The 12,702-nt window shown below is 33.8% G+C and overlaps 1 protein-coding gene across 2 annotated transcripts in view; it reads left to right on the top strand.

Annotated features, from left to right (window-relative positions):
- The window catches only part of LOC113175910 (lysine-specific demethylase 6A-like), a 212,960-nt gene that overhangs the window by 98,304 nt on the left and 101,954 nt on the right, over positions 1-12,702 (top strand). For both annotated transcript variants that reach the window (XM_077794197.1, XM_077794198.1), the window contains exons 9-10: positions 6,743-6,836; positions 8,420-8,546. In XM_077794197.1, the coding sequence (XP_077650323.1) occupies positions 6,743-6,836; positions 8,420-8,546 (221 nt within the window). The remainder of the gene's footprint in view (positions 1-6,742; positions 6,837-8,419; positions 8,547-12,702) is intronic.

Genomic DNA, 12,702 nt, shown 5'->3' with positions numbered 1-12,702 from the left:
ATATCTTTTCTCATAGGCCAGGTCAACTTTGTTTATCTTGATATTGCTAACTGTCTCTATTATTATTTTAGTACCAGAGATCACCCTAAATATTTGAAAGGCAGTTTTGCCACATATAGAATTCTTGTCTGACAGTGTTTATTTTATTTTTTTTTTACTTGCACTACTTTAAATATTTCATCTCATTGTTTTCTAGACTTCATAGTTTCTGATGAGCAGCATAGTTATGCTGCTTTGAAGATTCTGTCTTTGTTCTTAATTATTTAGATACCTTATGTGTCTTGATAGTAATATCTTAAGCTTGCCCTTCTTTGGATGGAGATTTTTAAATAGAGATTGCATCTCATCAGATTTTTAAATTTGCCTTTTTATAAAAATTTCCTTATTACTTCAGTGTCATCTTACATAGGGAAGTTTATTTTGATATAATCATACAAGAATGAAATATAATTTGCTCCATTTCAATCCCCAGTTCTTCTTCTTACCCTTTCCTCTTTCCCTTTGTTGTTTTCCCTACCTCTCCTGGCCTTCCTTCCATTCAATTGTTGTTTTATTCTTATTTACATATCAAGTTGGAATTCACTGGAGTATATTCATATGTGGACATAGCATAATTTTGTCCACCCATACCCTCAACCCTCCTTCCACTACTTCATTGATATTCCCTCTGTATTCTTGGGTCTGCCTCCCAATACCTTTCCCAACTTCTTTAGCTCTATTCAAGTGCAGTAAGCCAGACTCAGGTTGAAACTTTTGACTTTTTAAACTTTGTTCCTTCTGCCTTGTTCTTTCTTTCTGACATTTATATTATGCATATGCTGATATACTTCACAGTTTTCCAGTGTTCTCTTAGTGTCTTTTAATTTTTTTTTAATATTTTCATTCTTTTAAAAAAATATTGGCTCCACTGCTTGGATGAATTCAGTTGACTCATCTTCAGATTTTTTTGATAAGTCTGCCTGCAGAAATCTTATAATGAATCTTACTATAAATAGTGAATATTCATTTGTTGTTATACTTTTAAGATGTATTTTTTAGCTTACTTTTTATATGTTTTTACTTCTTTATTATATTGTTTGTTCAAGATTATTTTCAATTTGCTTTTGTTCTTTTCCATAGTTTTTGTTATTTAAATGTATTTAAGGCAGTTGCTAGAAAAGTGTTTCTCTAGAAAGTATAACGTGTGCTGCCGCTGAGATAGTTCCTCTTTATTATATTACTCAATAAATTTCAATAAGCTTTACTTTTTTGAGGGAGTTTTATGTCGTGTCAAAGGTACAAAGAAAAAGGTACAAAGATTTTCAACACATCCCTAATTTCCTTGCACATATGTTGGTAGCAACCCATTACCAACATCTGCTGCCACAGTGGCATATTTATTTCAGTTGATGAAACTGCATTAATATATCATCATGGTCATCACACCACCATTTAAATCAGGGTTCACCCTCGATGATGTACTTTCTCAAAATCTGAACAAACATGAGAGTATCATTACATGTCATACCAAATAGATTCACTACCCTAAACATATATGTGTTTTGCCCATCCTCTCTTCACCCACTAATTTGGCAACCATTGTTTTTAGTATAGATTTGTCTTTTCCAGAATATTGTAGAACTAGAATCAGGATATGTAGCCATTTCATTTTGGATTCTTTCATGTAATCATATGCAGATAAATTTCTCTCATGTCTTTTTGTGGCTTATGGTTGATTTCTCTTGAGCTAAACAATATTTCATTTTCTGAATGAATTGGTATATTTTTTATACTAATTATAATAGTATATTTCTTCATTCACCTTCTGAAGGACATTTTGTATGTTTTCAGGTTCTGGCAGTTCTGAATAAAGAAGCCATGGACATTTACAGGTGTTTATTTGGATGTATGTTTTCAGTCCCTATTAAGGTGCCTGATTGCTAGACCATATGTTAAAGGTTTATTTCATTTTGTTAAGAAAATACTAAAATGTTTTCTATAGTGTCTGGGTCATTTTGCATTTCCACAAGCAATAAATAAGAATTCCTCTTGCTTCTCACCTTGACATCATTTGATGTTCCAGATTTGGTGTAGCAGTATTTCTTTTTAAATTGTGGTTTCTGAAAGACGTTTACTTGATGAATCTTTTTTATTTGTTCACTTGTGTATCTTCTATTCCATATTCAGGTGTTATGGTACCATTTGTTTTCTATGTTGTATTGCTTTTTTTCCTTTGTCAAAATTGGTTGACTTTTCATATGGATTTGTTTGAAAGAACAGTTGACTATTTATCTGGATCTGTTTATAAATACAATCTATTCCCTTGAACCACTTTTCAGTCCTTACATCAATTCTATACTGGCTTTTTTACTAGAACTTTTTGGTATATCTTAAAGTTGCATAGTGTCAGTTCTCCCAACTTTGTACTTCTGTTTCATCATTGTGGTGTCCATTCTGGGTCTTTCACCTTTCTGTGTAACAAAATAAGTTATTTAGATTTTTAAATGAGATTTTATTAATGTATAGATCTGTAGGTTTAGTTGGAAAGAACTGTCATTCTAACAGTGTCCAGTATTTCTATCTGCAGACATGAACTAACCATTTTTTAAGTTTTTGTTTGCTTTGTTTTTTGGTTTTATATATTTTGGACAGTACTTTATGTCTAGCTGTCAAGAAAAATATAATTATAAGACATGCCAAGAGGTAGAGGACTCAGTTTGAAGAGATCATAAGCATGACAGAGATATTGAATAAGCAGATTGGGGAAGGTAGAATGCGGAAGGCAGAAGACTCTAGTTGTGTGGGGAGTTGGAGAAGGTCTTGGAGTTGGATATGTCTTTTTCCTTGGGTCAGTTAAGCCTTTATCAGGTTAGCCTTGGTAAACAGTTTCTTCTAAAGAAAAAGAACAGAGTGCTTCCAAGATTGAGGACTTGTGCGTAATACTCAAAAACAGTATGAGTTCCTATGGTGCTTTTACCAAATTTGTTTATGCTGAACTCCTTGCAATTTTGGAACTCATATGGAAAGCATTTTCGGAGTTACTTTATAATGTATAGAATAGCAGTTCCTCCATTTGGTAAAGCAGTAGTTTGCCATAAGTTACTTCATTTTGAGTTTAAGGACTGAGATGAAGTAACTCCACACTTTATACAAGTAAACAATCATTTGCCTGGAAAGCAATAAGGTACAAATTGATAAGTAAATCAGTCATGCTAATATGAATGATAACTTATCAGCTAATCAGAGGCACATGGATGCATGTGCCTGTATTAACTCATATTGGAAAAACAAGCCCCAGTTATCAAACACACTAGACCACTAAATGATGCAACCCCCTCACTTGAAACTAACAAAAGAAAGGGCATTCCAAGACTGGACACAGCAGCACCTGACTCCATTGCTCAGGAAAGTTGCCACAGCAATGAACCTTTGAATCTCTTTCCTCAGGTTTTAGTGGAATATGGTTTCCTTGATGGTGAGGATCACACATGGCCACTGCCACTGGACTTCTCCAGCTCACAATTTAAGTGACACTGTGAAGCTGCTGCCATCCAGACCTTGGCCTAAAACAAGTTCTTGCTCTTGGTTCCTAATATTATTTGGCTACTTACTTTGACTCTTTGCATTCATATCTGCTCTCTGCCTCAGCTCTCCCTTCAGCCACCTTAATCCTTTTTTAGCTTGTGTGTGTGTATGTGTGTGTGTGTGTGTGTGTGTGTGTGTAAAGTGTGATTGTGACTTGAGGTTTTTAAATATGAGAAATGAAAATTGGAATAAGAGAACCAGTGATTGCTCAACTTCACCTACAAGGTCATCTACAACTCTTTTCAGTTAAAAGTGGTGTAGCTTGTGATTTTACTATTGTTCAGCAAACTGAAATTTTGGAAAGACACTAATGTGTTTGGTTTATGGTAATGTCAACACACTTAAAACAATCACAGTTCAAGTTTCCCTGTGTTGGCAAAAATTTCTGCACTCTAATTCTTTTCTTGGTATTTGCTTTGGCTAGTCCTGTTCTCTACATTTGTCCTTCATTCTCTCCCTTTTAGGAGACTTTGGTTTGCCCCCAACCCCATCTCTTTTGTGAGTCTAAAGACAGCTATTTGTCTTTGAGTTTGTATGGCTTTTTACTTGTGAGGATGGAATGTTAACTGTTGGCTTCTTACTTGCAATATAAAAACACAGAAATCTATATTTTTGAATGGGAAATACTGTGTTCTTTACATGCTTCATAATATTTTGATGTTTTGAATATTTTAATATGACATTTCCAGAAGTCAAATTCTTCCTCCTCAGAATTTGATTGTTTGCTTACTGCATTCTTTTTATTTATTGTAGCCTGTTTGTGTAGTGACAATGTTATGTTAATTTTTTTGTAACGTCTGTATTCTTTTTCATTTGTGTTCTCTCATCAAATCCTTGTTCTTTTAGCTTCTGTTCAATTATATGACACATAATAAAGATTTCTTTGCATCCCAGAAGTAAAAAGTAAGAAAGTAAACAAAAGGAGAGGGAAGTGGGGAGAGAGAATTTTTTAAAAAACAAAAGAAACCACCAAACAATTTCTCTGTTTTGCAGATTATCCTTTTGATGGGGCACAGAGACATTTTCTAGGTAGCTTACAAATCTTAGCCTTCAATTCCTCTTTGCCATTTGAAATGTAATGGTTTTACATCTTTAAAAGCATAAGTCTTTTTCAGGGTGTTGGGTGTGGTTTTCCAAATTCTCCAGTGAACACCACGACTTTTAAATATCATAATTCCCAAGAAGGCTCTCTTTCCAGTTTTTTCTTTCTTGCTTTTCTAACACTTTGATTGCTATAAACTTTTGGTTATCCAACGACAGTTTTTGGGCTGGAGATGTGGCTCAAGATGTAGCGCGCTCGTTTGGCGTGCATGCGGCCTAGGTTGGATCCTCAGCACCACATACAAAGAACAATGTTGTGTGCGCCAACAACTAAAAAATAAATATAAAAAAAAAAACAAAGACAGATTTTGATTTATTTTTATAAGTTTTTATGGGTGGTTGGGCCCATGGAGTTGACTATATTATTTGTGGTGTTTTCTGATTATATCCTGGAAATACATTTTTAATTATTTATGATTTTTTCGTTTTCAGTTGGTTGTTAAATTTGAAATAAGTTGTTTATAAGTGGCATGTGATGGGGTCATATGTTTTCATTCTCTTTTCTCTCTCTTTCTTTTGGTACTAGAGATTGAACCCTGGGGTGCTTAACCACTGAGCCATATCCCAGTCCTTTTTTATATTGTATTTAGAGACAGAGTCCCACTGAGTTTCTTGAGGCCTTGTTAAGTTGCAGAGGCTGGTTTTGAGCTCTTAATCCTTCTGCTTCAGCCTCCAGAGCCACTGGGATTACAGGTGTGCTCTACTATGTCTGGCTTTATTCTCTTCATTTTACATTTGAGGTATTTATTGAATGGACATTGGGTTTGTGTTGACTTTTAAAATTTTTTTTTAACTTTTTAAATACTGTCATCTCTTTGTGTTCTTGCCTGCCTTTTGGATACTTTAGCATTAAGAAGTTGTATATTAACATATTAATATAAATTCAGATTCACATCTTTGCAATTTCCTTTGTTATTCTTCGATGGCCTTGGGAACCTTATCTGAAAATTTCTTTTATAAGTTTTATTACTAATTAAATTTTTATGTACACATAAATTTTACTTCACAATATAAGATTTTCTCTTTCACCTTGACTGCCAATTTTAGGGTATATGAGTGTGTATGTAGTTGGGATGTGTTTATTACCATGTAAGTGGAAGTCATTATAAATGTTAAAGATGTGTCTTTGTTTAGATTATGGCATGGTTGGGTGCTTTGTGAGACAGACATAAAAACAATATTATGTACCTCTCTACTTCTTTACTTGTCAGGTGTGTTTTGGTCTTTTTTACTCTATGTCTAGCACAGTTTTTACATCATTGATATAATCAGATTGCTCAGCTAATTTAAAATAATCATGAGTAGTTCTTGAAATGACACTTTCTACTATTGTACTTTTAAAAATGTCTAAGCTGCTAAGGGAAATAAGCCAGTATTTTGTTAAATTTTTTTTAAGATAAAATTTACTTGATTTTCTTTTGTTAGTATTTTCTTTTGTTTTGGACGAGTTTTCTTCGGCCTTCTGATGAGAACAAGAAAGGATTTTAGTTTCATTAATAAGTTTTTGAGGAAGATGGGTGACAAATGGAGTCACTTATAAATTTTATGTAACCTTAGACAACATTATTATATCCTATCAGTGGGAAATGTAATGTCTTTAAAGTAATCCATTTACGAATATTTTGGAAAAAATATTCCCCAGAACTGAGCACTTGAAAATTCAAATTCTACTACTTTTTGTTCTCATCCAAAGGGTAGTGACATTTGCTTTTTTGCTCAATGTATTAATTAACCCTGCCTTTGAAAGTGTTTCTAGAGTAATTAATGCATTTTCACATAGTATAATCTAGAGATAAGAAAGTATGTGAAAGGATATACAGAGATTATAAGCAAATATTTGCCATTTTATGTAAAAGACATTTGAGCATCTCCCAGTTTTGGTATCTGTGGAAGTCCTGGATCCAGTTCCTTATGGATACCAAGGATCGACTGTATATTGCTGCAGTTTTCATTCTGCTTAATTGCTTAAAAAGTTAATAAAGTTATGGTTGGTTGTTTAAAATCAAGGGTATTTCTACTTAAAGGCTTTGTCGTTTCATTTGTTTTCTAAATATTCCTCTTCTCCCCTGTTCTTCAGAGGAAGTATCACTCTGCAAAAGAAGCTTATGAACAACTCTTAAAGACAGAAAACCTACCTGCACAAGTAAAAGCAACTGTATTGCAACAGTTAGGTACATAAGACTTATTTTTTATTACCCTTTACATTCATTTAAAGATGTTGTTTTGCCATAGGATGGGGTTGTTAGCCTTCTGCTTAGAAATTCATTTTTACTTGAAATCTGTTTTAGGATTAAATGTACCGTGTATTGTGTTATGATTAAATTTAATATGAGTACCTTAATTCCTTTCTTTATAAATGTGTTATTTTTCTTTTTTGTCTATAATTATTATATTTATACCTATTGTTAGGCAAACTTTGTCTCACCATTCATCCAAATGTAATGAAGCTAGTTCTTTTAAATTCTCAATATTTCTCTTTACCATTAGACCAAGGGAGGATGGGGTTTGAGTACTTCTATATGCAGGGCTCTTAGGAAGTTAATTGAATTAAGACAATTTATTACAGTTTAATAAGTACTGAGCTTGCTTTAATAGTTTTGTTGATAATAGGATTGATAGAAACATTTCACCTATGTATTAGAGAATATCTCATTCTATATTTCCTTGAATAGAGTTCTTTATTCGTATAATGAAGATGAAGAAATAAAGTATTTGAAAATAATATAAAATGTTAAAATTTTAAAGATAATGAGGATTTCTCCCAATAATTATTTTAGATAAGGCTTATTTGTCTTCTCTATGATACTTGGCATTTGGGTCATGGTTTGGTTGGTTGGTTTTACTTTCACTGTTTAGATGTAGTAAGAGCAAATAATTTCTGAGTTTCAGTGAGGTTTGGAATAAGAGGAATGCTATTGTATGTCATTTTTTAAAATACAATTTCAGTATTAGCAAAGCTTAGTTTTGCTTAGATAATACTTTTGGCAAAGAAATTTTGTATACTTTAATTGAGCCACAGCTAAAACACTTATTTCTGTTTATCACATAGTGCCTCAAAACCTAATATTTCAATTGTCTGTGTAGCTATAGTTTTAAATCTAGCTATTAAGTTAACAGTTGTGGTACATAACTCTATACCATTCTCATAACTTTTTGAACTTACTTTTCACCGAGCTTTTCCATACAGTCTTGGAGTTTGTTGTCGTTTTGTTTAGTTGTTCCATCAAATGCTGTCATATTTAGGACTTCCTGTAAATAATCTATGTTAGTAAGATGCTGGGCCTTTTGTAAGTTTTCAAAAATGAATAAAGGATTTACCTTTGATTATATAATCTTGCATTTATTCTTTGGTAATAAAGATAGGATGCATAAATTATTCTTAATATTCTTTATGGTGTATTGTGACTTTCAAAGGAAAAATAAGTGTATCATCTTTAGCCATATCATTTCTGAATTTTTTTTCAAAATTAAATTTAGGAAAGGAGAATTTCTGGTTTATAAACTCTTAGAAATCCAGTGCCTCAAGGTCACTTAGTTATTTTCTCTGTATGATATAGATTATCTTGCACTTACATTCAGTGGTTTCCAATTTTGGGAAAACATAATCTCAAGCAATGGAATAAATTACTAAAATATTGTTTTAATTTGTTTGTACCCTATGTGGTATTCTTAATGCTAAAAAAAAATAGTTGAATGATGGGTAAATACATGTGACTTTTTGTTGTTGTTGTTGTTGTTGTTGTTGTTGTTATAGGTTGGATGCATCATAATATGGATCTAGTAGGAGACAAAGCCACAAAGGAAAGTTATGCTATTCAGTATCTCCAAAAATCACTGGAGGCAGATCCTAATTCTGGCCAATCTTGGTATTTCCTTGGAAGGTGAGATTGAACTCTTTGACTGCTTAGAGTTGATATGCTTTGTAAAATGTTAGTTTACGTGAAATGGTCTGGTCAGAGACATTTTTTAGATATCTTAAATATCATAAGATTTTTTATGTCTTTAATATAATGAAGATTTCTGGAAGGTGAAAATGGACAATCTGAATGTGTTTGCTCTTATTGAGATGTTCTTATTTTGATTAGATTTTGTTTTCACATTATTGTAATCTTAGTTGAATTGTTCTTAAACAATCTTAAATAGCTTTTTATCAAATAGCAGTCACTAATAGTTTTTAGTTTGGTGTCTTAAGTTGTGCCTGTAATTTCTTATATTTTTTCATTTATTTATTTAGTAATACAGAAAATGCATTTATATTATTAGTAAAAGCAGACTTTTACATATGAATTTTACATATTAGAACTATTTTTCTACCTAGATTTCTTTTCAGTCAAGAATAAGATTTGGCACGGTGGCTCATGCCTGTAATCCCAGTGGATCGGGAGGCTGAAGCAGTAGAATCACAAATTCAAAGCCAGCCTCAGCAGCTGGGAAGTCCTAAACAACTGAGTGAGACCCTGTCTCTAAATAAATTGCAAAATAGGGCTGGGGGTGTGACTCAGAGGTCCAGTGCCCCTAGGTTTAATTCTTGGTACCTCACACCACCACCACCACCCCCCCCCCCAACAACAAAAAAGAATAAGATTTGTAGCATATTTTTTCATAGCATTGTGGGTGTGTCTAGTGCTAGAGATTTGTATTATTGTAGTTTACTGTAATAAACACAAAGGAAACATACTCTTGAAAGTATGAATTTTGTACAAATACTGTACTTTTACCAGCTTTGTGTGAGGACAGCCATATTCACAGAGATCTTGTCCAGTAAATCAGATTTAAAGCACTAGTGTACTTTTTACTTTTAACCTTTTTTGGATAAAAGTTTCCAAGTGAACAGAATGATACCTGGGCTCTCTCTCATTCAATGAGGAGGTCACGGAACAGGGTAGAGGAGAGTGTGGCTGCGGAGTTGCTAAACAAGAACTCCAGAGACCAAAGAGGAAGCAGGTCTGATTTTATTGCACAGTTATTTTATATATATATACACACACACACACACACACACACACACACACACACACACACACACTCTGAGGCAGTAGCTAAGCAGATACTTATGCAATTTCTGGCCAGTTGTCCTTGCAGCGACCAATCTAGGAATGGGCCGAGGAGCAGGTGAAGGGACTGCTACACGTGGCCTCATGTTCAGGGCTGTGCCTATGGCGTAAGTGGTTTGCTGCTTACATGCCTGGCATGGGGGGCTGGTTTGCCACTCAGATGCCCTTAATGTATGCCATGTCTGCAATACTCTATGCACTTGTCCCCACAGAACACTTTCTTGACTTTTTAGATAGAAGATGGTAACCTATTTTAGGTTCAGTATTATTTTTTAGGTATTAATTAGCTTTAAATTTTTTTCTTCGATTTTTTTTTTTTTTTTTTTTTTTTTTTTTTACTTTGTGTTTCTTTGAATCTGCTTTTTTGCTGGGGGAAAGAAAACAAGTTTGTGAAATTATATTTTAAAACTTATAAGTTCTACATGAAGAACTTAGGTGTTATTAAAAATATTGAAATTTGATGACAGTAATATTTCTGAGACGTGTACATTATCTATGTGTTTAATACTGTGTTGAATATTGAGCTCACTTATTAGTTGGGATGTATATATAAAAGGGAAAAGAGTGGGTAATACATTTATACTATCACTAGTTATTAATTCTGATAATGGCTTCCTAAGATGGTATAATGTTAGATTTGGGTTAGAGTAGGGTGCTTCCTAGTTTACTCATTTTGAGGCAGACAGTAGATCTTACTTTGGTAGGTAGGAGTAGAGCCTTCGGAGAAGAACAAGAGGGGAGAGGGAGGGACATCATGCCAACCTAAAAAGAGACAGTGTGTCTGAAAGATATCCTGCGAGTTGCTGCTCCCTGCCACAGTGCCTTCTTCTGACCTAGAATACTTGTTTCTGTGTCAAACATCTTCAACCACAGCAGCCTTCCTTAGTTGTCCTTGCTCTTATCCGTAAGTCAACCATAAGCAGACTCCTACCCAAATGCTTCCTCTTGTCTACTAAAATGTTGGACCCATCTTCTTAATTTTGTAAAAAGAGATTGAAATCATACATTCCTGATTGTCTTAGTAAGTTCAAATCCATGAGTTGATTGGTTCATAGCAGCATACCCATTAGCATCATCCCTCTCTAATGCCCCTGCAGAACCAGTAGATAAGCCTTAACATCTTTATGCAAAGAACATCTAGTGCTAGTTCCTCAGTAGTTCCTCCCACTCTTTGAGGCTCTCTTCTTTCTCTGCTTTAAGTAACACTTATTTCCCTATCCTTTGCTTGTCTGTGGATTCATTACTTGAATTCAAGAGGCAAAGAATCCAACTTCTTAGATCCACTGTGGGAAACTAGTCCAGAGGAATAAAGTGTTTTCCGTAAAGTTTCATAGTAATTATTATCAGAAAAGGAGCACCAGCTTCCACCTGTGTTTTTATTGTTGTTTTAATTACTCAGACTAATTCAATGTAATCTAGACAAGTTACATATAGGAAAAACAGTTTGTCAGTGGACTCAGACATCTGTGATTGGGCTTGTCAGGCTTAAGTGTTCATGTACAGATGAAACCCAATTATAGAAACTTTTGTTAGGCATGAAGAATAGAATTGGAGCAGCACATGCCTGTGATCCCAACTCTTGGGAGGCTAAAGCAGAAGGATCAAAAGTTCAAAGACATCCTCAGCAGCTTTGTGAGTCCCAGAGTAACTCAAAATAAAAGGGGCTGGTGATGTGGCTCAATGGTTAAGTTTCATTGGGTATAATTCCTGATACCCAGCCTCCAAAGGAAAAAAAAAAGGTATAGAATTGCACTGTGGGATGCATATGCACAGACTAGGGTGGCCTTTTATATGTCTGGAGAAAAAATAAAGTTTAGAATTTTTCTGGGAGAAAGAAATATATACAAGGAATTCTGAAAGAAAGTTCATTGTCTGTCTCAGCATTTGAGGGAGCTGGCAAGTTCTGACTACCAATTGGCAGAAGTTAACTTTGTAAAGGTAGTCTGAAGGTCAAAGTTGGCAGTTCTACCATGGCTTGCCAAGTAAAAACTGTTTTAAAGATAGGATAGTTTGTTTTATTCTGTGAGATGATTTCTGGATTAGGGTTCTGTGATTTGCTTTCCTTTCTCATCTTGTTATTCAAGTATTGGGAAAGTCCAGGTTTTTGTGTATTTATATTTATTATTCATATGTTTATATTATTATGTGTAAAAATAATAGTATTTTAATCAATGCAGAGCATCCTTGAAAGATGTGTCTAATACCCCCCAAACTCCATTTTAGTGGAGTATAATAGGAATGACTCCATTTATGTAAATGAATTTTCACAGGTATACTGCTTCTATTTTCACTTTTTAGAAATGGACTATGAAATGTTGCTTATTACTCTTGGCATTTGTGAAGAGTTGTCTGATGATCTGAAATTCAGTTCATTTTAAGAAAAAATATGACTTATTCTCTCTTAACATTTACATTCTTTCTGGTTGTTTACATTGTTGCTTTCTTCTGAAATTGTCCCATTCTCCCAGCCCTTTCACACAGGTTGTAAGAACTCTCTGATATTGCCTTCTTTCATTTTTTTGCACTTTTAAATTTCCTATAGCCCATAGATAAGCCATTTTTTAAGGCTTATTTCTATCCCTCTTTTGTATATGTCCTGTGTTCTTCAGTTTCATGTGAGTGAAATTTAAAGATCTCAGTACTACATCTAGTTCTTTGCATTATACATAATCAAAGACTGCACCTCACATCCTCATTGGCATGTTTTAAAACTTTTTTCACGATGTTTTTCTCAAACTAGTTTCTCGCTTTTTTAAAAAATGCTTTTAGTTGTAGATGGACACAATATCTTTATTTAAATTTTATCTATATATGGTGCTAAAAATCAAATGCAGATTCTCATACATAGTAGGCAAGCATTCTACCAATGAGCTTCAACTCCCTTGCCACTAGTTACTTGGTTTTATAACAGTATTTCTGCCAATTTTTAGCTGAACTAGGTTTTAAAACAGATTTATTATCCTCCTACTTGAATCATTCAGTT

This window comes from Urocitellus parryii, chromosome Y, assembly GCF_045843805.1.
Source record: "Urocitellus parryii isolate mUroPar1 chromosome Y, mUroPar1.hap1, whole genome shotgun sequence".
Lineage (NCBI taxonomy): Eukaryota > Metazoa > Chordata > Mammalia > Rodentia > Sciuridae > Urocitellus > Urocitellus parryii.
This window is presented reverse-complemented; position numbering and strand designations above follow the sequence as displayed.